At 43.7% G+C, this 26,707-nt stretch overlaps 1 protein-coding gene across 1 annotated transcript in view; it reads left to right on the forward strand.

Moving 5' to 3' along the window:
- Positions 1-25,369, forward strand: part of EXT1 (exostosin glycosyltransferase 1) — a 325,916-nt gene extending 300,547 nt beyond the window's left edge. Inside the window, exons 6-11 of the mRNA XM_069600354.1 lie at positions 2,352-2,470; positions 3,904-3,999; positions 13,157-13,246; positions 18,869-19,029; positions 22,294-22,465; positions 24,825-25,369. Of these exons, the coding sequence (XP_069456455.1) occupies positions 2,352-2,470; positions 3,904-3,999; positions 13,157-13,246; positions 18,869-19,029; positions 22,294-22,465; positions 24,825-25,010 (824 nt within the window). The 3' untranslated portion in view covers positions 25,011-25,369. The remainder of the gene's footprint in view (positions 1-2,351; positions 2,471-3,903; positions 4,000-13,156; positions 13,247-18,868; positions 19,030-22,293; positions 22,466-24,824) is intronic.
- Positions 25,370-26,707: the final 1,338 nt, after the last annotated feature.

Genomic DNA, 26,707 nt, shown 5'->3' on the forward strand with positions numbered 1-26,707 from the left:
TTTCCCCTCAGTCACAGTTCCAAATTTGAGAAACCTTGGCATAATAAAGCATCCTTCAAGTTGATGTGGCAAGAAGACTCCAGATTTTGTGTGGAGTTAGTCGAGTTAGCACATTAGAAGTGTGTAAATGTTGCTTCTTAAACCATTACAGGAAAGTCTAAAAGCAGTGACTTGTCCTTACTGTTAAGGGAACCCCCTACATCATATTTATTCTTCTTACTTGGCAAAGCCTTAAATGTGTAGTTCACTAGTGGGAAAGCTAGTTTCTTTCCAACGTGAAACTGAAATACTAGTCAAATGTAATTTTCTCTGCAAAAGATCCATATAATTCTTTGAGGTATACATTGTAATTCTTACCTTTATCAGTCACTCTCAAAGCTTAACTTCAGTGTCCTTTCACTGTCTTGTTCATATTTAAACTGCTAAAGTGTGAAATTAGTGGGTCTATACTAATGAAGTTTTTTAAAATTTAATTTTTTTAATTATAATTCATGATGCATTTTGGATTTCACATTTATTCTTTTTGTTTTAAATGTTAAACAAGTTTATTGGCAGTACGACCCCTCCCCTCCAAGAAAAAGGCTGTTCTATCATCAATAAATACTGCTTATTCTAATAGTCTAATAAGAGCGCTACCATAGTATTAATGTTTTTTAGACTGCTTTTCTTTTTTTTTATTCTGTTTTAAAAATTGAATGATGATTGCTTTATAATATTGCTTTGATTTCTGCCATACATCAACTTTAATTAGCTATAGGTGTACATATGTCCCCACTAATGAAGTTTTAAGAGGCTTTTAACCTGGCTCCTGTTTCTCAGTGAGTTCTCATGAAAAGACTCATTTGGAGAAGAAGCCATCTCACTGCTTTCTCTTTGGTGGCAGTTGTTATTTTGCACGTGTATGATACCTTTCCATCTTGGGCTTCAGAGCACACAGTTGGCAGAGGTCTGAACCACATGCTTTTTCTCTCAGCTGTGTTTCCCTGCTACATAAAGAAGAGATTTCTTGGGAGTAGAGCAGCTTCCACACCAAAATAATGATGATGGTGACAATGATGGTGATGATGGTGGTGAGCTCATGCTGAGCACTTGGTGTTTGCAGGTCCTGTTTTAAAGGCTCTGTATGCATTAACTCATTTAAATTCGTTCTCATAACAACCCTGTAACTTTGTTGCTATTGCCATCAGTCCCATTTCATTGCTGTGGAAACGCAGAGGGTTAAGTAATGATCCTACCACCACTCAGTGATGGAACTGGGCTTCAGAACTAGACACTTAGGCTCTGGATGTTGGCCTTTTAACCTTGACCACTTGCTGGTTATTATCTGAAATAGTAGCAATCAGGCAAAAACCCTTCAAAATGGCAGCATAGGAGAAAATATTTGCAAAGCCAGTAACCAACAAGAGATTAATCTCCAAAATATACAAACAGCTCATGCAGCTCAATATCAAAGAAACAATCCAATCAAAAAGTGGGCAGGAAATCTAAATAATCATTTCTCCAAAGAAGACATACAGATGGCCGTAAAACACATGAAAAGATGCTCAAAACCACCAGTTATTAGAGAAATGCAGATCAAAACTACAATGAGGTATCGCCGCATACCAGTCAGAATGGACATCATCTAAAAAACCTGCAAACAGTTAAATGCTGGAGAGGGTATGGAGAAAAGTGAATCCTCTTATCCTGTTGGTGGGAATGTAAACTGGTGCAGCCACTATGGAGAACAGTATGCAGGTCCCTTAAAAAATAAAAAATAGAGCTACCATTGTGACCCAGCAATCTTACTCCTGGGCATATATCTGGAGAAAACCATAATTCAAAAAGATACATGCACCCCATTCAAGGCAGCGCTATTTACAAGAGCCAAGACATGGAAGCAACCTAAATGCCCTTTAACTACATCACTAAGAATAAGATATATGCAAATACCCTGGAAGAGAGAGCACATTTACTAAAACCCAGCCTAGGATGTAAGTAACTAGAGTTATACCCTTTCTTGAGTAAAGAGTAGTGAGTACGGTTATGTGTGTGTGTATAATTAGACTCCGGGTGCCTAAAAAGCAGAAGGGAGATCAAAGATGTATCCCCGAGGGAGGAAGGAAAAGGCCATCAAAGGAAAAATCTGGAAATGGGCCTTGAACTGTAAATTATCCAGGTCTCTAAACTCAGGCAGCAGTTCACTAGCAGCTTTTCACCTTGTTTTTGTTCTGTCAAGACATAAGAGGCAGAGGAAAAATACGCTAGAAGGGAACATTAGCTCTGGGGTGAGGCGATGGAGCAGAGAGGAATAATTTTCGAAGTCTTGTTTCTCAGTGCTTCATTAGGTTGCTCTGCCCTTGCTCTTTCAGGTTTAAAGCCCCCCTCCAAATTCACTGCAGTCATCCATGCGGTGACCCCCCTGGTCTCTCAGTCCCAGCCAGTGTTGAAACTCCTCGTGGCTGCAGCCAAGTCCCAGTACTGTGCCCAGGTGAGTGGGGAGGTAGGGAGGGTTGACTGAGTGCCTGCACCCTGCCGCTTAGTGGACCGGAGACCCCCCACTCCTTCCCTGCTACACACTGGCCTCATCTCACGTCCTGCCCTGTTACTCCCCTTTCATTTGTCATGCCTTGTTACTCCCTTTTCATCAGCTTAGAGGTTCTTGGAAGTGAAATCTGGTACAGGTAATGGGTAGATTACAAAGAGATCTTTGCTCTGGGGTAAAGTGAAATATATACCAACACTTTTTTGTTGTTGTTAAGATTCTACATATAAGTAGTACTGTATGGTATTTGTCTTTCTCTTTCTGACTTTCTTCGCTTAGTGTGATAATCTCTAGGTCCATTCATGTTGCTGCAAGTGGCCTTATTTCTTTTTTTTTTTTTAATTTCCTGGCCATGCTCCAAGGCATGTGGGATCTTAGTTCCCTGACCAGGGATCAAACCCACGTCCCTGCAGTGGAAGTGAGGAGTCTTAACCACTGGACCACCAGGGAAGGCCCCCAACCCACTCTTTAAAGAATATATACACACATTATCTCATCTTAAAGTGTCAAAGTGAAAAACAAACTTCAGAAAGGCCCCTGAAAGGACCCAGAAAACTAAGCTTCAACAGCAGAAACTGACTCGTTGGCGTCAGGAGGCGTCAACTTTTCTTTCACAGCCGCTGTGACTAATTATAAAATTGGGAGCAAAAGATGATATCTATGGTAACAGTGTTTTCCAAATTAGCATTGCTCTCCTACTCTTAACAGTGGTTTTTCTGAATTGTAAATTACACGAGAAGGTTTACATATGAGAAGAGAATGCAGTCACATTGAAGTCTGCATTTGGGGGCTAAACACATTTATTGGCAATAATAAGGTCACAGGAAATAAGCTGCCATCCTGGAGAATCCAAAACACGAGCTCACGCCAGTCGGATCTTGAATTCTCTTCCTTCTCCCACATTGCCTGCTGTAGTGCAAGTTCATAGCAGATGTTCAATGTGCATTTTTCTTTAGTTTGATCAAGGCTGTTATCTTCCTTGTCATCATAAGACACCAGAATTTAGAAAACCACTTTTTTAAGAGCCAACAACCCTGGCATGCCTTCTTTCCTCCCCAGCCTTCTCCTGCCCACTTGACATAGGTTTTATTAGGTTACCCTTCTTGTCCCCTGGCTCTGGTTGTTAGAGTAATGGGGTTCTGGTGGTTGTGTGGATATAGACTCACTTAAAAAAAATTTTGACAGTGTTATGTTAGTTTCAGGTGTACAGAGTGGAGTGGACTCACTTTAAATACAGTTTGAGGTCTGCCTCTCTGCCTTGCTTAGAACACCATCTTCTCTCTTTCTCTCTCTCTCTGTCTTAAAGAAGAAATGTTGGGTTGGAAGCCTATGTAAATCCAGCCTTACCAAGCCATCTGATGACCCCTTATCCCTTTCAGATCATAGTTCTATGGAATTGTGACAAGCCCCTTCCAGCCAAACACCGCTGGCCTGCCACTTCCGTGCCTGTCATTGTCATTGAAGGAGAAAGCAAGGTAGGACCCTAGGGGACTTCACTGTGGAATCAGCATGGACTCTTCATTTCTGCTATGGGGCACCTGGGTGTTGGCCTTTGCCATCTTCCTCCTGCCCCTGGGAGGTGCTGGCCCTGGACTACTTTTCCAAAACTATACCTGTCTCTGACTGTCCTCCACTTTGACAGCCATGGGCTTTTTTTTGTTGTTGTTGAAGTATAGATGATTTACAATTGCATTACTTTCTGCTGTATGGCAAAGTGAGTCAGTCATACATATAGGCACTCTCTTTTAGATTCTTTTCCCATGTAGGTCATTATAGAGTGTTGACTAGTATTCCCTGTGCTATGCATAGGTCCTTATTAGTTATCTGTTTTTTAAATTTATTTTTAATTGGAGGATAATCGCTTTACAATGTTGTATTGGTTTCTGCCATACAACATGAATCAGCTGTAAGTATACATATATCCCCTCCCTCTGGAGCCTCCTTCCCATCCCTCTAGGTCATCACAGAGCACCAAGTTTATTAAAGTATAGTTGATTTGGGCTTCTCTGGTGGCTCAGTTGGTAAAGAATTTGCCTGCAATGCAGGAGACCTCAGTTCGATCACTGAGTTGGGAAGATCCCCTGGAGGAGGACATGGCAACCCACTCTAGTATTCTTGCCTGGGGAATCCCATGGACAGAGGAGCCTGGAGGGCTGCAGTCCATGGGGTCACAGAGAGTCGAACACAACTGAGTGGCTGAGCATAGCACACATAGTTGATTTACACTGTTGTGTAATTTCTCTTGTACAGCAAGATGACTCAGTTACACACACACACACACACACACACACACATATTCTTTTTCATATTCTTTTCCATTATGGTTTATCACAGGATATTGAGTATAGTTTCCAGTGCTATGCAGTAGGACCTTGTTGCTTATCCATCCTATTTATCCTGTTTATAATAGCTTACATCTGCTTATCCCAAAGCCTTCCACCTTTCCTCCCCCACTGCCGCGTGATCTCTGGGCATCTACAAGTCGGTTCTCTATATCTATATCTTTGTCTGTTTCTATTTGGTAGATAAGTTCATTTGCATTGTATTTTAGATTCCACAAATAAGTGATATCATATGCTATTTATCTTCTCTTTCTGACTTTGCTTAGTATGATATTCTCTAGGTTCATCAGTGTTGCTGCAGATAGCATTCTTTCATTCATTTTAGTGGCTGAGTATCTGTGCCCTATCTTCTTTATCTACTCATCTGTTGATAGACATTTAGGTTGCGTCCATGTCTTGGCTGTTCTGAGTAGTGCTACTATGAACATAGGTGTGCATATAACTTTTGAATTATAGTTTTGCCTGGGTATATGCCTAGAAGTGGGATTGCTGAATCATATGGCAACCCCCTTTTTAGTTTTTTGAGGAACCACCATACTGTTTTCCATTGTGACAGCCATAGGCTTTTGAGTCAGGGAATTCTGGGTCTTAATACTAACTCTTTAGGAGATATGGGACCCTGTCTGTACTTTCCTTCTCTGAGTCTCAGTTTCCTCATCCGCAAAATGGAAATAATAATACATACCACATGGATAGCTATTAGGAGTAAATGAATTCAGGACCTGGCAAAAATAATCTTTCTGGAAATGATGAGGATGAAGAAGAGTTGGTGGTGGTGATGCATGAGCTGATTGCATTGCTTAGCTGATTAATCTGAATTAGTTGTATCAATGAAAGTAGTGGTTCTTCCTCACATCGATCTTAAAAAAGACATTTCCACCTTATGTTTGCTTTGAGGTCTCCATCAGAGACTCTCAGGAGGGCCGGCTGCCTGGCTGGCCCCCTGCTTCCATTTTCCAGCTCATTTTGCCTAGAACAGAATGATCTTCGTGATCATCTCATAGCCCTTAAGGGACTCCTTTTGCTAATGTTTTCAATTAACATCAGAAACTGTGTACAATCTGGCCTTTGCTGGCCCTCCCAGTCCCCTCTCTCATTGCTTTTCCTTTACAGACTTGATCATTCACAGTTTACTGGACTGTGTCCCTTCCTACCTCTAGCGGTGATCTTTCCCATTTGCTGTAGGTCTTGACCATTCCTCTCTCAACTCTTCACCTGTGTTATTGAAATTTCCATATATTCTCTAAGCCCACGCTGCCTCCTCTTTGAAATGTCTTCTGTTTGTGGCAGCCAGGGATGAGCTCTCTTTTCTCAAGCTCTGCTTTCCTGTAGCTCTTATCCACTGTGAAGAAATTTGTTGTTGCTGTTGTTCGGTCACCAACTCATGTCCAACTCTGCTACCCCATGGACTGCAGCACACCAGGCTTCACTGTCCTTCACCATCTCCCAGAGTTTGCCCAAGTTCGCGTGCATTGAATCACTGCTGCCATCCTACCATCTCATCCTATGTCTCCCACTTCTCCTTCTGAAGAGATTCAGTTCAGTTCAGTCGCTCAATTGTGTCCGACTCTTTGCGACCCCATGAACTGCAGCACGCCAGGCCTCCCTGTCTATCACCAACTGCTGGAGTCTACCCAAACCCATATCCATTGAGTTGGTGATGCCATCTAACCATCTCTCCTCTGTTGTCCCCTTCTCCCCCTGCCCTCAATCTTTCCCAGCATCAGGGTCTTTTCAAATGAGTCAGCTCTTTGCATCAGGTGGCGATTGTCTCTATTCAATGAAATTTAATAAAAATTAGTCTCTATTAAATGACACTGACGTTGCCATCTAAGAGACTTTCCCTGTTGGTTCCCAAAGACTTAGGTTGTGAGAGATTGTCTCATGCTAAGTAAACTATCCTTGAGCCATAATAAGAATTATCAGTGTATTAAGTTGCACCATTTGAAATCATCTGTTGAGCTGCCACAGTGACCATTTCATGTAGTTCAGCAGGATGCAGGGAGAACTGTAACGGTCATGTGGACAAGATGGTCCATGCATTGTCTATTCTGTCCCCGTGTAGGCTGCCTACTGTATGCTGGACACTGTGCAACAGGTGGGAACATAGTGAGAAAGGTGAGAGGCAGTCACACCCTTCCAAGGGCTGGGGTCAAGCAATGTGGTTATCAGAGAGCTGCCTGATAAGCATTAAATGAGGAAGTGAAAGTGAGTGAAGTCACTCTTGCGACCCCATGGACTGTAGCCTACCAGGCTCCTCTGTCCATGGGATTTTCCAGGCAATAGTACTGGAGTGGATTGCCATTTCCTTCTCCAGGGGGTCTTCCCTACCCAGGGATCGAACCTGAGTCTCCCGCATTGTAGACAGTCGCTTTACCATCTGAGCCACCAGAGAAGTCCTAGACGAGGAAAGGGAGGGATTAATCACATGCCTCTTGGCATCAGTTTTACTTACCCTTCTGAATCCATCTCACCCATGGGTGTGGTTTCCCAAAGGCTCTGGCACACAAAAGTTTCCTGCCTGCAACCCCAGTTCCAATGCCTGAGCCCCTGCTCAGTGCTCACATGGATGCTTTTCACTTTGAACTTGGGAATTTTCTATGGTTTGTTTTTACGTTTCCATAGGTAACTACAACTCCTTCTGGTAGATAGGTCTTTCTTCGACTATGTCAGGATATTCAAACAAGATCCATTCTGTGTGACAGACTGTGAGCCATTCTGACTCCTATGGTTAATTAGCATACATTTTTATGCTCAGACTCATTGATTAATTTTATATTTTCACTCCCAGCTAGTAGCCCCAGTTTCTTTCTTTCTAGTTCAGTTCAGTCGCTCAGTCGTGTCCGACTCTTTGCTACCCAATGAACCACAGCACACCAGGCCTCCCTGTCCATCACCAACTCCCAGAGTTTGCCCAAACTCATGTCCATTAAGTTGGTAATGCCATCCAACCATCTCATCCTCTGTTGTCCCCTTCTCCTCCTGCCCTCAATCTTTCTGAGCATCAGGGTCTTTTCAAATGAGTCAGCTCTTCTCATCAGGTGGCCAAAGTATTGGAGTTTCAGCTTTAGCATCAGTCCTTCCAAAGAACACGCAGGACTGATCTCCTTTAGGATGGACTGGTTGGATCTGCTTGCAGTCCAAGGGACTCTCAAGAGTCTTCTCCAACACCACAGTTCAAAAGCATCAATTCTTCAGCGCTCAGCTTTCTTCATAGTCCAACTCTCACATCCATACATGACTACTGGAAAAACCATAGCCTTGACTAGATGGACCTTTGTTAACAAAATAATGTCTCTGCTTTTAATATGTTGTCTAGGTTGGTCATAACTTTCCTTCCAAGGAGTAAGCGTCTTTTAATTTCATGGCTGCAATCGCCATTTGCAGTGATTTTGGAGCCCCCAAAAATAAAGTCTGACACTGTTTCCACTGTTTCCCCATCTATTTCCCTTGAAGTGTTGGGACCAGATGCCATGATCTTAGTTTTCTGAATATTGAGCTTTAAGCCAACTTTTTCACTCTCCACTTTCACTTTCATCAAGAGGCTTTTTAGTTCTTCTTCACTTTCTGCCATAAGGGTGGTGTCATCTGCATATCTGAGGTTATTGGTATTTCTCCCCGCAATCTTGATTCCAGCTTGTGTTTCTTCCAGCCCAGCATTTCTCATGATGTACTCTGCATATAAGTGAAATAAGCAGGGTGACAAAATACAGCCCTTGACGTACTCCTTTTCCTATTTGGAACCAGTCTGTTGTTCCATGTCCACTTCTAACTGTTGTTTCCTGACCTGCATATAGGTTTCTCAAGAGGCAGGTCAGGTGGTCTGGTATTCCCATCTCTTTCAGAATTTTCCACAGTTTCTTGTGATCCACACAGTCAAAGGCTTTGGCATAGTCAACAAAGCAGAAATAGATGTTTTTTTGGAACTTTCTTGCTTTTTCAGTGAGCCAGCGGATGTTGGCAATTTGATATCTGGTTCCTCTGCCTTTTTTAAAACCAGCTTGAACATCTGGAAGTTCACAGTTCATGTATTGCTGAAGCCTGGCTTGGAGAATTTTGAGCATTACTTTACTAGCATGTGAGATGAGTGCAATTGTGCGGTAGTTTGAGCATTCTTTGGCATTGCCTTTCTTTGGGATTGGAATGAAAACTGACCTTTTCCAGTCCTGTGGCCACTGCTGAGTTTTCCAAATTTGCTGGCGTATTGAGTGCAGCACTTCCACACCATCATCTTTTAGGATTTGAGATAGCTCACCTGGAATTCCATCACCTCCACTAGCTTTGTTCGTAGTGATGCTTCCTAAGGCTCACTTGACTTCACATTCCAGGATATCTGGCTCTAGGTAAGTGATCGCACCTTCATGATTACCTGTTTTCACGTGAAAACATCGTGAAGATGTTTTCTGCACAGTTCTTCTGTGTATTCTTGCCACCTCTTCTTAATATCTTCTGCTTCTGTTAGGTCCATACCATTTCTGTCCTTTATTGAGCCCATCATTGCATGAAATGTTCCCTTGGTATTTCTAATTTTCCTGAAGAGATTTCTAGTCTTTCCCATTCCATTGTTTTCCTCTATTTGATGATGATAATAACAGTACCTTTCCTGTAAGGTTTATCAAATGTCTTATAAAATACCTCCCATTCTCCCAGCCATATTTCTGTCTGGATTGCTGGCCATTTGTTGAGTCCTAGTCTTGACAGAGGAGGCTGATGGGCTATAGTCCAGAGGGTTGTAAAGAGTCAGACACAACTGAGCAACTAACATTTCATTTTGCAGCCTTGATTTTGGCCAGTGACTCCAGTAGGTCATGTGGTTCCTTTCCCGTCACTGTCACTGCCCTGGGACCATGCATGCATGTCTGTGTGTGTGCAAGCTAGGTCCCTTCAGTCATGTCCAACTCTGTGCGACCCTATAGACTGTAGCGTGCCAGGCTTCTCTGTTCACGGGATTCTCCAGGTGAGAATACTGGAGTGGGTAGCCATGCCCTTCACCCAGGGATTGAACCTGTGTCTCCTGCACTTCCTACATTGCAGGTGGATTCTTTACCACTGAGCTACTGGGAAGCCCCGCCCTGGGACTCTACCACCTAATAAAGCATTTGCCCTCAAGCCTTCCTTTAGATTCTGTATTCTAGGGCACCTGGGCTAAGACTTGGGCTCATTTTGAAGAAGAAATATGTATTACAGGTGCTCAGCCCTGTAATACACGGCATTCGATAAATGTCAGCTCCTTTTCTAAGGGGATGTTGTAAATTGATGGTTTGCTTTATGGGTTCTGGGGTCAGACTTTCTTTTTTGTGACCTCAGGCGCATTATTTAACTCTCTGTGCCTCAACCTTCCCCTTCAGTAAATGGAAGAAATCCTAACATCTAACTGGTTTGATAGATAGTATTAATCACATCGTTTGATACTATACATATGAATGTACTTACAAAGTGGGTATATGTGGTAGGTGCTTGATAAATGTCAGTAATTCTTGTGCTTTGTATAATTACTTACAAACATTTCTTAGCTTCCCCACTGGACAGGGGACTTTTTAAAAAATATATTTATTTGTTTGTTTAGCTGCATCAGGTCTTAGTTGGGGCATGTGGGATCTTTCGCTGCAGTGTACAGACTTCTCTCTAATTGTGGCATGTGGGTTAGGTAGTTGGGGCACACAGGCTTAGTTGCCCCACGGCATGTGGGATCTTGGTTTCCCAACCAGGGATCCAACCTGCATCCGCTGCATTGGCAGGCAAGTTCTTAACCACTGAACCACCTGGGAAGTCCTGACAGGGAACTTCTTGAGCCTTTGTCATTTCCTAGTCATGTAGGTTCATTTAGAAGGGCTTGGGCTTTTATGGAAGCTAAATATTTCTTAAGCAAGTTAACAAGGGAAACCCAGCTTACTCTGGATTGACTTTGTAAGTACACGCTCCTTTCATGCGTGGAGCTTTTGGAACTCCAGGTATTTGAGAAAGAGCCTCTAGTTTCTACACTAGAATTTGGAAGTGGCTGGCTTATGGGCGCTTTAGCTTAGTTAATGAAGCAGGTTCAAAAAAAAGAAATGGATTCTTTGAAACCCAGTGGCTGGGCCCATAACAGGGGAAGGAAGTCATACATCCTCCTCATTCCCCATTTTAAATTTCCACGTCTAGCCTTGAGTTTGAAATTGATGTGTTGGCTGCTTTGGCTGGGAAATTCTGTTTTGAATTTATAGGCCTTGTCTTTGCAGCTCTTCCCCTGTAGGCTTAACAAGGGAAAGGTCACGGCATCGCTGAGCTGGCAACTAATGGTTTCTGAGTTAGTCAGTGAACAAGGAAACAGTGTCAGGAGAATTGCTTCAGGCTGAGATTTCTGAGCCCTGTGCATAGGGGGTTGCTGATTGCTTTCGGATTTTATTTTATTTTGAAAGCCTGAGGGGAGGGGAGTAACGAACAAACACTTGACCCAGTTGACAGATGTGTGGGAGCAGAGCCTGGAGCCATTTATGCTGTAGATATGTCCCTTGAGCTCCTAGAGGTGGGTTCTGGTGGACATTTTCCATCCTTTAATGTCCTAAGCCCGCCAATAGCTTCACAGACATATAAACCTACTCTGAGATGAGGCTTGTGGATGAGCTGGCTTCTGGATGTAAATATAGCTTGGGCTTCTTTGGGAGGGGCGGGTGGGTGAAGACATTCTCAGATTTGTGGAGAGCTCACCCTTGGCAGCTAGACTAAGTGCCCCCTTTTCCCTTTGCCTCCAGCACCTAACTGCTTCCTTCCCTGGCCTTCATGCCTTGAAAGTTGATGGCAAGTGTCTTCTTTCTCTGTCTCCAAATATGAACCGGGAGAGGATGACATAACAGTTAATAAGCCTTTCAGAGGAGTGGTGAATGTGAGATCACCATGTGTGGTCCGTGTTCACTGCTGAGGTCCTTTCAACCCCAAGACAGGTAGAGTGTAGCGACTGAAGTGTGCTACAGGAGGTCCCCAACCCCTAGGATCTAATGCCAGATGATCTGAGGTGGAGCTGATGTAATCACAGTAGTAAATGGAATTGTGCTTGAATCATCCCCACTACCACCACCACCAACCACCCACTGGCTTGTGGAAAAGCTATCTTCCATGAAAATGTCCTGGGTGCCAGAAATGTTGGGGACCGCTACCTAGGATTGCGATGGCTGGATAGAATGTTGTGAGCAAGACTCACCTTTCTGTACCTTAGTTTTCTTATGTATACAATGGGGTTGTTATAAAGATGAAATAAGAAGAACTTGGAACATTCCTCGGCACATAGTAAATGTTTAAAAAATGTTGGTTTTTCTTATATCGTCATGCTCATTAGTTATTCAGTGGAAACCTTAGCACAGAGGCATGAGCTGTAATTGTCGTAGGGTAGTCTCTTTGGTCTCAGTCTTCCAACTGATCCCCCAGATCCTCACCACACACACAGGCACACACATACGCATGTAGAAACACACATATACTCACCTCGCCATGCCTTATCCTGGAGCTCCCCAAATCTTATTCATATACTAGCTCTACAGTTTTCCTTAATACATAGACCACATGTTCTATTGTTTATTTAATATTTTTCTTTAAATCAGCTTACTTTTCAATTTAATGAAATTATCTTTAAGTAACTCTACTACTACTCCTTATTGCTATAGCTATTAATATATATGTGTACATATTTTTGCTTCTCTGAGCTAAAACGAAGACTAGAAAATTTTAAAAAGTTTGTCTCTGCACCTCCTAAAATGACCTGGCAGCCATCAAGTGGTGTGTGTCCCATGCTTGAAATCACTGCTCCCCCCATCCGCTCATTCCTGGCCTCAGAGCGCCGGCTCTCCACTCTCTGCCTTTGCCTCTACTGAGCCCTCATTTCTGTTTACACTCGGTGGATTCCTGGCTATTAGGGTCACTTTTCCAAGGTCTCCATTGCTTTTCCAAGCAGCTGGTTACTGCATCTTCTGATTTCCTGGGATTTCTCACAGCAGGCCAAGACTGATGATCTGCATCTTGGTCTCCCTGCAGACTGTGAACTCCTCCAAGACAGAGGGTGTATCTTACTTACCTCTGGCCTCCCTTTGACTGACAAGGTGTCTGTACACAGTAGGTGCCCAGTAATGGTGGAACCAGTGAATCTGCACTGATGGGAAATGGAAGGCTTTTATGTTGAGGGGTGACATGGTGGTTGAGCATCCTTTCTGAAGGTGAGGATGCGGGGGGAAATTCTCCCCAAAACAAGACTCTCCATTTATATCTCTTTTCCTGATTCCTTCCCTCCTGCCTGCCCCCCTCCCCCACCTCCACCTCCCAGGTGATGAGCAGCCGCTTCCTGCCCTATGACAACATCATCACAGACGCTGTGCTCAGCCTTGACGAGGACACCGTGCTTTCAACCACGGAGGTAAGCAGCCTCTCAGGAGGTGTGGCGGGCCCTACAGGCAGTCACCTCAAACCCCAGGGTGCCAGCACCTCCTCTGCCCTTGCCTTGGCCAAGCCCCAAACATTTTTCAGAACTTCCTGCAGAGTGGGTTTGAATCAACCCCGATGACAGCCTTTTCTCCTTGTTTCCTCTGCTAATTGGCTCCTCACTTGCCAGGCTGTGCCTCACCTCACCCTCCTGTCTGCCCTCCTGTTTTGGGATTTGTTTTTAAACGGCGCAGGTGTGGGCAGGTGTGCAGAGGGACCCAGAGGAGGTGGGCAGGGGCATCTGTTTGGTATTTTCTTGAAACCACACGATCCAGAGCCCCCATCTTCCGCGATCCTCCTACTGCCATGCGGGTGTGTGTGGCCTCTGTTGGAGAACACTATTTCTGGGTTCTAAAGGCAGCTTTTCTGGCTTGGTTGGAAATGCGCGTTTTCTTTTACCCACGCAAGAGCAAACAGTTTCACTTGAAGGCTGAGATGGAGATCCCTGCCTTTTCAGATGTTCACGTATTTGTGCCAAAAATAAGATTGCACAGAGCCACATGTGAGGGGGAGAGAGAGAAGGTGAAAGATAGATATGATAGAAAACCAATTTTTACAACTCGAATGAGTATTGATCTCTGAAACCTCACTTAAAACTGAAGAGAGACCAAAGATATTTACACAAAAGTGTAGCAGGTTGGAAATACATCATTCAGGATAGGTAGCTGCTAAAAAAGCATGGAGACTTAGCTGCTCACCCCTTTCCCCTTCTTTTATTCCTTTTTATTCATAGGAATAATTTTGTTCATATAGTATCTTCTTAATGAAAACTTCAACAGTTAGCAGCAGACATTTTCCTGGGCGCCAGTCTGATTCTAACGGCCTGCTGCCCCCATACCCAAGACTCATGTTCACCTGGGCTGTTGGTTTCTGCTGCTCTTCAGATTCCATGGATGTTTCCCAGTTTCCGTCTAATGGAGTCGAGCAGATGTTCTGTGGAAGGGCAACCAAAATCACCCCCCTGGGACTCATGCCCTGGGTCAGATCCTTTCTATGCAGCGCAAGCCCTGTAAATACTTGGTGAATGAGTTGGGGAGATGCGTGCTTCAAGGATTAAAGTGTGAACACACAGCCAACTGTGTCACATGTGAGGCTGCAGGAGAAAGATGGGCCGGGGGGAGAGCAGGGGGAAAAGATGCTTCGTGTTCAAAGGGAATGACAGCGATGGAATGCAGGGAACGGGACACTCCAGCTTGCATTTTTCTGCTGCTTCCTGCAAAGGAAGCTGGCACCCCCAGTGCACATTCATTCAACAAGTATTTATGGAGGGCTGGCTTTGTTCTGGTCCCTGTGCCAGGTACTTTGATTACACAGATCCTGCCTAGAGCCGGCAGAGTCCTGGCAGCAAACAGAATTCAAATCAAGTGATTCAAACAAAGGGACAGAGGATGACTATGGTATGGAGTTAAAGGACCCCATAGGAGCTGATGGAGAGGCAGCTGGGGAGTGGTGAGGGCAGGAAATAGCTCCCACTACTATGCCTGAAAGAGAGAAGGAAGGGAATAGTGTTTCCAGAGTCCCTGAGAACTACTTCCCTGGTGGCACAGTGGTAAAGAATCCACCTGCCAACGCAGGAGACGTGGGTTCAATCCCTGGGTCAGGAAGGTCTCCTGGACTAAGAAGTGGCTACCCACTCCAGTATTCTTGCCTGGAAGATCCCATGGACAGGGGAGCCTGGAGGACTAGAGTTCATAGGATTGCAAAAGAGTTGAACATGACTTAGCAACTAAACAAAAACAACAGCAGTCCCTGAAAGGAGGAATGGAGAACAGGCTGTCGTCCTGTAAGAACTATGATCGTGGAGGGATGTGGCACCTACCAGGAGTCTGGTGCCAAAGCCAGGGCTTGCGGGGAGAGCAGGGGAGAAGTACTGCCTTATTTTCCTGCCAACGACTACCATTGACCTAACTGAAGCAGCGAGCAAGGAAGCCCATGCTGTGCAGTCCATAGAGTCCCATTGTCTCAGGCATAGGGCGTGGCAAGAAGGATGGAGAGTGGATCTTGGCGAGTGGACAGAGGAAAGGCGGCACACTGTCATGGTGGAACAGATAGTCAAGACCACGGCACACACCTAAATCGTTACCCCAGGACCAGAAGTATCAATTCGCCTCATGTCCTCCCCTGGGCACGAGGCCATAGATCTCACACTAGGATTTGTTTCCCCCTGTCCCATGGTGAAATAACTTCCAGCTGTTGTGATGGATCCACGTGCTGGTTGATATCTTTTCAAAGAACAGCAGTTCCAGCCTCTCAACGCACGCCAGGAAGAACATGTGTTGTAAGTGGAGCAATGAGAAGTCAGCTTGGCTTGAATACGAGATGTAAATTTAAGAGGCTGGCCCTCTAGTTTATTGCCCAGCATGGTGGAGGACAAAGATTTCTGTTTTCTCTTTTAGGTGAATAGATGTTGGTTCGTTTTATTTCCTCTCTAAGGATCCTTAGCTTGTTTAAATGCCTCTCTGTGGTATTAAGGATAGATTTTTAAATAGCGTCCTATAAAGGGTATTAGACAGAGTTGGTTTTCTAGTTATTTACATTTATCTGGATTGCTGCACACTCTCAAAAGAAAACAGATGTTGGTTTTTAAGAGAAGAGGCCATAAGCTGACCTTTGCCTCCTTTGATGTGCTAATGAGCAGCCTGAAAAGAGAACTATCACAAGCATCATAGTTTTATCGGAATTTACTTTTGAGTTGCTTTGAAATGACTTGAAACGGCTTTGAGACAGGAAGGAATTCATGTGATGAAAACACCCCATCGGGTTCTATAGTAGTTGCCAGTGTCTGCGTCTCCCTTTCAAAGGATAATGGAAAACCCCAAAGAGTGCTGATAGTCGGGCTGTTTCTTTGCCAATGGACCGCATAATGCACTGTCCCACCAGTTGGCACCATTAGTCGTGAATGCCAGGGACAATGCTCAGGTTTTCACGACCTGCTTCCTATTTTCTGACAAATACTGTCCACCCACCTGCTGTATTTTAACTTTGAGGTGCCCCTCACCCCACCATACTTTCTTAATGTATATCCCAACCCCTTGCTGAACCTCCGTGGCTTCCCCGGTGATTCAGTGGTAAAAAGCTGCCTGCAATGCAGAAGACGCAGAGACACAGGTTCAATCTCTGGGTTGGGAAGATTCCCTGGAGGAGGGCATGGCAACCCACTCCAGTGTTCTTGCCTGGAGAACCCACGGACAGAGGAGCCTGGTAGGCTACCAACCATAGATAGGGTTGCAGAGAGTCAGACATGACTGAAGCTACTGAGCATGCACGCACAAGCTGTATTGTTAAGGTGTTCGTATCTTGAGTTACGGCACCAGACTAAATTCTTCATAAAGTTTTAAATTCATGGCTGTTTACAAAAATTGTATCTTCTAACTAAGTCCCAAGAATTCTGAGAAAAAAGGACCCTTGCAGATCACTCAGACTGGTGTTTCCTAAACCTAGGATTTCACTGACCTGTTTACCTAGAATGGTGCTTAAAAACAAAGAAACAAAAAAGAAATATAGGCAGTTTAAAGAAAAATATTAGCTAAGTCATTAAATGTATATTATGATGGGAATGTGGCAAAAGAAGCGACAATGGTAATGAATATGGTGAAAGCTTGGGAAATACTCATCTTTAGGCGTATTCGCTTTGTCTTGTAATTGGGGTAAAATTCACAAAGCATGAAATCAACCATCTTCAAGTGGTATTTAGTACCTTCCCAGTGTTATACACTTATTACCTCCACCTCATCCTGAAACATTTTCATTATAAAAGGGACACCCCGTGGCCATTAATCCGTCACTCGACACCCCGTGGCCATTAATCCGTCACTCCCTCTCCACTGGCGCCACCAATCTGTTTTCTGTCTCTGGGGATTTGCTTTCCCTGGACCCTTGATGTAAATGGAACCACACAATATGGGGCCTTTATATGTGGCTTCTCGCACTCAGCATAATGTTTGCAAGGTCCATCCATGTGGCACGCATCAGCATTGCATTCCTCTTTAGCGCTGAGTAATATTCCACCAAGTGGATATACCATATTTGGCGTATTTATTCATGAGTTGATGGCATTTGGGTTGTTTCCACTTTAGGGCTGTTGTGAACAATTATTTGCTCTGCCTTCCTTTTTTTTTTTTTTTTTTGGCTGCACTATGTAGCTTGTGGTATCTTAGTTCCCCGACCAGAGATTGAACCCTCACCCTCAGCAATGAAAGCACAAGAACCTTAACCACTGGACTGCCAGGGAATTCCCATCTTCTCTGCTTTTAAACCCCTGGGAGGTCAGGAATTGGGCTTGCCAGCATCACTCAGCCAGCATCACAATGCCAAGGCTTGAAATATATTTGGAGTATATGAAATTTCCATTTGCTTTACTTATAGGGAAAAGGTTGTTGATGGACGTGTAACCTGTATAAGATAAATTGTTTCCCACACTGTAGCAACAGAGCTAAAAGTGAGGCTATGATAACGGTGTACACTGAATCTGAAGCCAGATGGCTTGAGTTCACATCTTGACTCTGCCACTTACTAACTCAGAAAAATACTCGAACTTCCATATCCTTAGCTTCCCCCTCTCTGTAAACTGGAAACTATAAAATTACCTACTTCTCAGGGTTATCGTGAGGATTAAATGAGTTAAAATATCTAAGTACCTGTCATATTACAAGCACTACACAATTATGAGCATTTCTGTTACTTTTTTAAAAAATCTTTCTCTGTATTGTTTTATTATTCACCAAATAATCATGGAAAGTCAGAAACAGCGGACACATTTGAAAACCAACTGTTCATTTGCTAACTACAAATATTTGTAGCAGGTTCAGAAGTACCTGCTTTGGGTAATTTTGAACACTAGGAACTCATTTCACTGCATTTCCTTTAAAAATATCCCATGGCTTTATTTGGCCTTGTCCCCAATTACTGCTTTTTCACTGTGATTTTTCACTGTGGGTACGTTTCTAAATTTCCCTTGCATTGAGCATCTTCACACCTGAGAGGCCTGAATTTCTGCTCTTGATGATACCTGCTCTAATTCCTGTTAGAACTTGTGTGCTTTTTAAACATCTTTTCTCTGGCTTTTAAGTGGATGCCTTGATTTTAGTGACTATGGCTTTGCTGCGTGCTGGTAATGTTACATGCTACATATTCATATGCTAGATGTATATAGAAAATCTGCTCCTGTTTATAAAACAGATGCGTTTGTTCCTCCCACCCATGAATGGTCACATGTCCTTTGTGGGGCAGTGGATGTGGGAGAAGCAACTGATTTTTTTTTTTTTTAAGCTTGAACAGACTGGATTTCTACAGGACATATCGCCAGTGTTTTGTTTTGGTTTTTTCCTCCTTTCATTTCCACACTAATCTGAAGTTTCTTTAACAGAAAACATTAAAAATGTGCATAATTATGGGGCAAAATGTCAAGCAGTCAGTTTAATTTGCTGATGAATACATGGAATTAATGTTTCCCAACAGTCCCAGGATTTCGCATTACGAATTAGCAGGGGGAAGGTAATGTTTTGTTGACATTTGTTAACACTGTTGATTGCTTGTTTGGCTTGTGTTCTGCCTGCAGGTGGATTTTGCCTTCACCGTGTGGCAGAGCTTCCCCGAGAGGATTGTGGGGTACCCCGCACGCAGCCATTTCTGGGACAACTCTAAGGAGCGGTGGGGCTACACGTCCAAGTGGACGAACGACTACTCCATGGTGTTGACGGGAGCTGCTCTTTACCACAAGTGAGGAGCCTGGACATCATTGTACACTGTTCCCTATATGACTTTCTGGCTGCGGCAAAAGTTGGAACTTGGGCCAAGTCTTGTTAACAACCTAAGTGAAAATTAGTCTGCATCCCTGTTTGAGTTTTGTTGATGTGGTTAACATGTGTCTTTGAAACCAGTAAAACCTCTTGGGTTAGTGCATCATTAGAAGTGATGGTAGATTTGCATCTTCAGTAAGCCTGAGATGTGGAGACATCCTCAGGGTGTGTTGAGGGACTGAATTTATAGAAGAACCAACAAAGTAAATACTTCATGGAGTACCACCCAGCATTGTTCTTGGGCTTCCCTGATGGCTCAGACTGTAAAGAATCCACCTGCAATGTAGGAGATCCCAGGTTTGATCCCTGGGTCAGGAAGATCCCCTGGAAAAGGGCATGGCAACCCACTCCAGTATTCTTGCCTAGAGAATCCCCTGGACAGTGGAGCCTGGCCGGCTATAGTCCATAGAGTTGCAAAGAGTTGGACATGACTGAGCAACTAGTCGGACATGACTTGTAGGTGCTTGGGATTTACTACTGAATAAAATAGAAAAAAGACACAGGTCTTGAATCTAGCAAGGGGAGACACAGTATACCCAATAATTCTATAATATGTTAGGACATAAGCTATATAGCAAAAAGTCAACCAGAGCAGCATAAAGGATGCTGCTGCTGCTAAGTCGCTTCAGTCGTGTATGACTCTGTGTGACCCCATAGACGGCAGCCCACAGGCTCCCCTGTCCCTGGGATTCTCCAGGGAAGAACACTGGAGTGGGTTGCCATTTCCTTTTCCAATGCATGAAAGTGAAAAGTAAAAGTGAAGTTGTCTGACTCTTAGCGACCCCATGGACTGCAGCCTACCAGGTTCCTCTGTCCACGGGATTTTCTAGGCAAGAGTACTGGAGTGAGTTGCCATTGCCTTCTCCGGCATAAAGGATGAGGAGTACCAAAGGTGGAAAAGGGGCTGGTTGGAGGCTGTAGGGTGATCCTCCTTAAGCGGGTGAGATTTGAGAGGAGACTTGAGAGGAAGAAAAGGAAGTTAGGCAGGAGAATACCTGTTGGAAGGGTGCTCTGGTGTAGGGAGCAGCTGGAATAGATGCCCTGAGGCAGGATGCTGGAGGAATGTCCAGAAGATCCGTGTGACCCGAGTAGAGTGAGGGGCAAGCAAGTGAGAGAGATCATGGGAGGCCAGATGCCAGACCCTACTGTCCATTATGAGGACTTGACTCTCTTCTAGGTAACATGGGAGCCAGTGGAGGGGTGTGAGGAGAGCAGTCTGTCTTATGCTTTAGGCATCCACTGTGAAGGCTGTGATGAGGACAGAGTACAAGAGGACCAGGGGAAGTGCAGGGAAGCCTATTAGAGGGTGACTGACCTTATCTAGATAAGAGATGGTGGAGCCTGGATTACGAAGTGAGGAGCAGAGGTGGGAAGTAGTGACCAGATTGTGGGTGTATTTTGAAGATGCTCCAGCATCATGTACTGACAGACGGGATATAGAGTTTGATGACTCAGGTTTTTTGACCTGAAGAACTAAAGGGATAGAGTAAGCCATCAGTAGAGGTGGGGAAGAGAGTAGATGGAACAGGTATTAGGGAAAATAGAGGAGTTCAGTCTTGGGCACGCGAGGACATTGAAGAGAGTGTTTGAAAAAGGTCAGGGATGGAAATAAACATTTTGGAGCTGTTTGCCTGGATCTGGTCTTTAAAGCCAGGGGACTCAGGTAAGATGGCCAAATTCGTGAGTGTAGAAGGCTAATGTTCCTGACTGAGTCATTCTTGAAATCCTGACTCCTTGGTAAGGTGAACATACCAATCTCACCCTAGTCTTTTTTAGTTAAAAAAAAAAAAAAAAAGAGAATCCTGTCATCTCGGGGATGGAATTGGAAATGCACAAGGTATAAGCATTTGGGGTAACTGAAGCTTGATTGCAAGATTCCACCTCTTTCTTCCCGCTGCCACCACTTGGTGAATCTGATTTGGTCAAGTGATTGTTCCTCGAAGTCTGTGCTGTATATGCATGTGTGCGTGCTAAATCACTTCAGTTGTGTTCAACTCTTTGCTACTCTATGGACTGTAGCCCACCAGGCTCCTTTGTCCATGGGACTCTCTCTAGGCAAGAATACTAGAGTGGGTTGCCATTTTCTTCTCCAGGGAATTTTCCCGACCCAGGGATCTAACCTGTGTCTCATCTCCTGCACTGGCAGGTGGGTTCTTTACCACTAGCACCATTACTTTTGAGCAATATGTGCTGTATATTCAGTTTAGTTCAGTTCAGTCGCTCAGTCGTGTCTGACTCTTTGCAACCCCATGAATCGCAGCACGCCAGGCCTCCCTGTCCATCACCATCTCCCGGAGTTCACTCAGACTCATGTCCATCGAGTCCGTGATACCATCCAGCCATCCCATCCTTGGTCGTCCCCTTCTCCTACTGCCCCCAATCCCTCCCAGCATCAGAGTCTTTTCCAATGAGTCAACTCTTTACATGAGGTGGCCAAAGTACTGGAGTTTCAGCTTCAGCATCATTCCCTCCAAAGAAATCCCAGGGTTGATCTCCTTCAGAATGGACTGGCTGGATCTCCTTATTTCTCACCCTACTATTTTTTTTTTTTTTTTTTTGGAGAGGTGCTGTATATACCTCTCCAAAAAAAAAAAATAGTAGGGTGAGAAATAATTCAAATTAATTGTGTTTTCTCCGTAATGATTGACCACCAGATTAATAGCTCTAAGAAGTGATGAAATACATGGCTTAGAGGCCCCCAAAATGAAATGATTATATTGCTGGAACCAATATAATTGGTTATATTGAGTTATGGGATGGTATTGAATACAGCTCTGATTAAACCAATAATTAAAATTGTAAAGCAGCTTGTAATGATATGTGTAAGTAACTTATTTTACATCTAAGTTTCTAACCAACCCACCAGAGTTTACAGCTAGGCTGAGCAGACAATATCTGCATCTGTGGGTATCTCTGCACCTTGTTTCCTTGTCTGTAAAACAGGGGTAATAATAGTACCTACATCATAGGTTCCTTATAAGGATTAAGTGAGGAATTTCTTAGTAGGCACTTTAGAACATTACCTGGTGTACAGTAAGTACCATATAAATGATCATTGTTGTCATCATCATTATCCATGATGTGTTTAGGGATTCAAAGAATGGGTGTCTGTTTTCTGTCAAAGAAGACCACCTGATATTATACAGTGATGGCCCCTGCTGATACCTGTCTTTGGTTTTTACAGATATTATCACTACCTTTACACCCATTACCTGCCAGCCAGCCTGAAGAACATGGTGGACCAATTGGCCAACTGTGAGGACATACTCATGAATTTCCTGGTGTCTGCTGTGACAAAACTGCCTCCAATCAAAGTGACCCAAAAGAAGCAGTATAAGGAGACAATGATGGGGCAGGTAAGAGAAGGAGAGCCCTCCTCCTCTGCTTTGCTCACTGGTAGCTTGGTCTGTAGTCATGAGGACACGCTTTTCTTGGAAGCATAACGAGGAAATACCAATAAACCACTTCCAAAAGCCCTGAGGCAGCATATGGTTGGCACATAATTGGGAAGATGAAAGTCAAGGGTATCTTTATGTCAAGAATATAAAAGCTCTCTAAATTGGTGCAGCCACTATGGAAAAAAGTATGGAGTTTCCTTAAGAAAACTAGAAATAGAGTTACCATATGATCCAGCAATCCCATTCCTGGGCATATACCCAGAGAAAACTCTAATTTGAAAATACATATGTACCCCAGTGTTCATAGCAGCACTGTTTACAATTGCCAAGATGTGGAAGCAACCTACATGTCCATCCACAAATGAATGGATAAAGAAGATTCTTTTTATGGTGGAATATTATTCAGTCATGGGAACAAATGAAATAATGCCATTTGCAGCAACGTAGATGGACCTAGAGATAATCTTACTAAGTGAAGGAAGTCAGACAGAGAAGGGCAGATATCATATGATATCTCTCATAAGTGGAAGCTGGGAAAAAAAAAAAGATACAAATGAACTTATTTACAAAACAGAAACAAACTTCTGATTACCAGAAGGAATAGTGGTGGGGGAGGAAAGATAAATTAGGAGTTTGAGATTAACATGTACACTACTTTGTAGTGGACTCTTTTTTTTTTTTTTCTTTCATTTGTAAGAGAATAAGAATGAGCTTAGGATCTCAACAGTGTTTCCATTCACAAATGTGAGTGCTTGCTGGAATATAGGGGGTCTGGCCTTTTGAAGATGAGCAGGTCATTCAGAAATAATCTACAAGCTCATCCCAAATAATAGGAGCAAAATGGAGCTCCCTAGGGCTTCACTGGTGGCTCAGACAGTAAAGACTCTGTCTACGATGCAGGAGATCCAGGCTCAGATCCCCTGGAAGGGAATGGCAACCCATGCCAGTGTTCTTGCCTGGAGAATTCCATGGATGGAGCCCGGTAGGCTGCAGTTGGTAAGCTGCAGTTGCATCGAGTTGGACATGACTGAGCAACTATCACTTGGAACTGTCAACTCTGATATGGACTCAACTGGTCAGCTTAATCTGATACTGTCTCTGACTTAGCAAGCAGAGCTCCTCTAGTACCAATGGTAAAGAATGAAGCCTGGGGATGTCCCTGCCAATCCAGTGGTTATGACTTCACCCTCCAATGTAACGGGTATGGGTTCAATCTCTGGTCAGGGAACAAAGATCCCACATGCCCTATGGCCAAAAGCCAAAAGATAAAATGGAAACAATATTGTAACAAAATCAATAAAGACTTTTGAAATGGTCCACATCAAAAAAAAAAAAGAAAGAAGGAAGCCTGAGTTCTGCCCCTTTCTAGCCTTGAACAAACCATTCTAACTTCCTTGAAACTGCTTCCTCATCTGTAGAGTGGAAATGTTATTACGTGGGTAGATCACTTGATCAGGTTGTTGCGAGGCTAAAATGAGCTCATGAAAACACTTTACAAATAGTATTTTGTTTGTTGCTTTGCTGCTCCAAGGTAACTTGACATCTGTGTTTACCTTCGGTGGTTACTTTCAAGCATGGTGACACTTGTGATTTTACAGTGACTCTGAGTGATTCTCACAGCAAAATGTACCTTCCTATGAAAGTATTTTCCAACAATGTATGAGGATACAAACATGTGATATGCATCATTAATTAAATAATCACCTATTGATGTTAGTGAATTCACAGCCCACCTTTTCCTTGTTTCATACAAAGATGAAGACATTATGCTGTGTTGGTCCATTTAAATTTCAGCGCTGGGGTCATTTATGGCTTTCTTTGAAGTCAATGTCAGTCATTTAAATGATCTAAACCAGTCTCAAGGTCAACATGGAGAATGAAGAGGTGGCAACCATCTTTCTACTCACCCAGAATCAACCAAGTTCACAGGAGGGCTTTAAAAAATTATTTTGGAAAGCATACGCACATTATGAGTCATTGTATTTACCTGCAAGTGCAAAAAGAAGTTTTCTGTTGAGCGACAACAGCTGAAGCTCAGTTCGTAGGTCCTTCCTGGCCCAGAGACTGTGTCAGTGCCTGTGGATCTTTGTTTGGGACTTTGGGGAACGTGACAGGTCTGGGGAAGGCATCTGGCGAGGCTGAAAAGCCGGACCTGCGCTTGCGTCTTCACCAGCCACATGGATGGGGCTGCTATGGTGGCCAGGCCAGACCCAGAGCCCTAACACATGCCCACTGCGCCCAACTTCGTTTCCCACCACGTGTCTCTCTCGCCTGGCACCTAACTCATCATCTTCCTTGTTTCTCTCCCTTTCCACAGACCTCTCGGGCTTCCCGCTGGGCTGACCCTGACCACTTTGCCCAGCGACAGAGCTGCATGAATACGTTTGCCAGCTGGTTTGGCTACATGCCGCTGATCCACTCTCAGATGAGGCTGGACCCCGTCCTCTTTAAAGACCAGGTCTCTATTCTGCGGAAGAAATACCGAGACATCGAGCGGCTTTGAGGAACCCGGCCGAGTCGGGGAGGGGCCGCGAGAAGGGCTGGAGGACAGGGTCAGCTGTCTCTCTGCCGCGAGCAGGTCCGCTCAGCAGCGGAGCCAGATTGTGCCAAGCATCCAAATAAACTAAGATGAACAAAATGACAGAAAAAAAAAAAATGGCCAATGGAAACTCTACTCCTGACTCGGAGGACTGCACAGGACTGCTCCAGCTTCACCTCACTGGCTTCTGTGTCCCAAGACTAGGTTGTGTACAGTTTAATTATGGAACATTAAATAATTATTTTTGAAATGATTGCTATGCAGGTTTAAACTTTTTTAATGATCAAAACTATTAAAAACCAGAGTTCTTTCTTTAATCAAAATTGTGTTGGTTGTGAATATTTCAAAGCTGCTGCTCCTCACCCTATAAACAGCATTGCTGTGGGTCACCCAGAGTGCCCAAAATTTACAAAAAGCTCAGACTCCATGGAAAACACCCTGAGTCGGTCTCCCCTGGGTCAAGAAATAGCCGAGCATACCTGAGACAGGTTCACTCATCAACTTTGCCAGTGCAGATTGCTTTCCATTTTGAATTTGCAGATCCCCTTGAACTTTTATCTCTAAAATATCGCTGCATGGGAGAAGGTATTATGACCTCCAAGTAGACAGTTCTAACTGAAAACTTTGTATTTGGGGAGTACAGTCATCTTTTTCACTGGGAGAGGTGGGGGAATTAGTACCAAGAAAACATTAGTGTAATTAAGAAATGTGCAGTTTGCACAAGGAACCATGCAAACAGTTCACCAGCATATTAATGAGGTGAAAATACTGACCCATAATAGTTACCCAGTGCTTTTCAGGGAGATGGGCGAGATTACACATCCAGCCACTGATGCAAGTCTACTTAACGTTGGGAAAGGCTTTGGCTTAGAGGCAAAGAAAGAATGAGTGTGGTGGCACAAGCTGAAGTCATAAGATGAGTTATTTCGTGGTTGAGTGACCCGAAGTTTCAGAGTCTTTACTACTGAGAAAGAAATGATAATGTCTAAATTCTCAGCACTGAACTTGAGAACTGCTGAGGAGTGCATCTCACCATTGGGACCCTGATACCACTTTTAGCCAAACACTGTTGTGAGCAAGAATCTGGCAAAAAAATAATCAGGAACAAATGTGAAAGCCATTTTATTTCATTTTAATTTTTAAATCTGTAGTGTGGTTGTGCTTTTCCTTAAAAAAAAGAATATTTCTTTTCCTACAAATGCTTGGCTTCTGATTATTATAAATATTCAAATACAAGCTGAAAAAAATATATATATATATATATTTATATCCCTTAACTCCAGTGTAAAAGATGGAGACTTCTGAGATGAAATGCTTGCTTCTACTTGGAAGAAGCAAGAGAGAATAGAGAAGAGAAAGACCTCTTATGCTAAATAAACAAGAAGTACTTTAAACTGTTTTGCCCCTCAACTATCATATATCTCATAAATTTTTTCCAGTATTGGGTGAGAAGAAAGTTTCATCACAAAATTGTGTTCAAATCACTTCAGGTGTCTGGCTTCAGTTCAGTTCAGTCGCTCAGTCATGTCCGACTCTTTGCGACCCCATGAATCGCAGTGGAAACTGTAAATCCAGGAGACTTTAACTTTTCCTTGTATTGTAGACATCTGGAAGAGAAAGAGGAACTTGCAAAGAGAATTGAAAGAGGGAGAGAGAGATGA

This window comes from Ovis canadensis, chromosome 9 (genome assembly GCF_042477335.2).
Source record: "Ovis canadensis isolate MfBH-ARS-UI-01 breed Bighorn chromosome 9, ARS-UI_OviCan_v2, whole genome shotgun sequence".
Taxonomy (NCBI): Eukaryota; Metazoa; Chordata; class Mammalia; order Artiodactyla; family Bovidae; genus Ovis; species Ovis canadensis.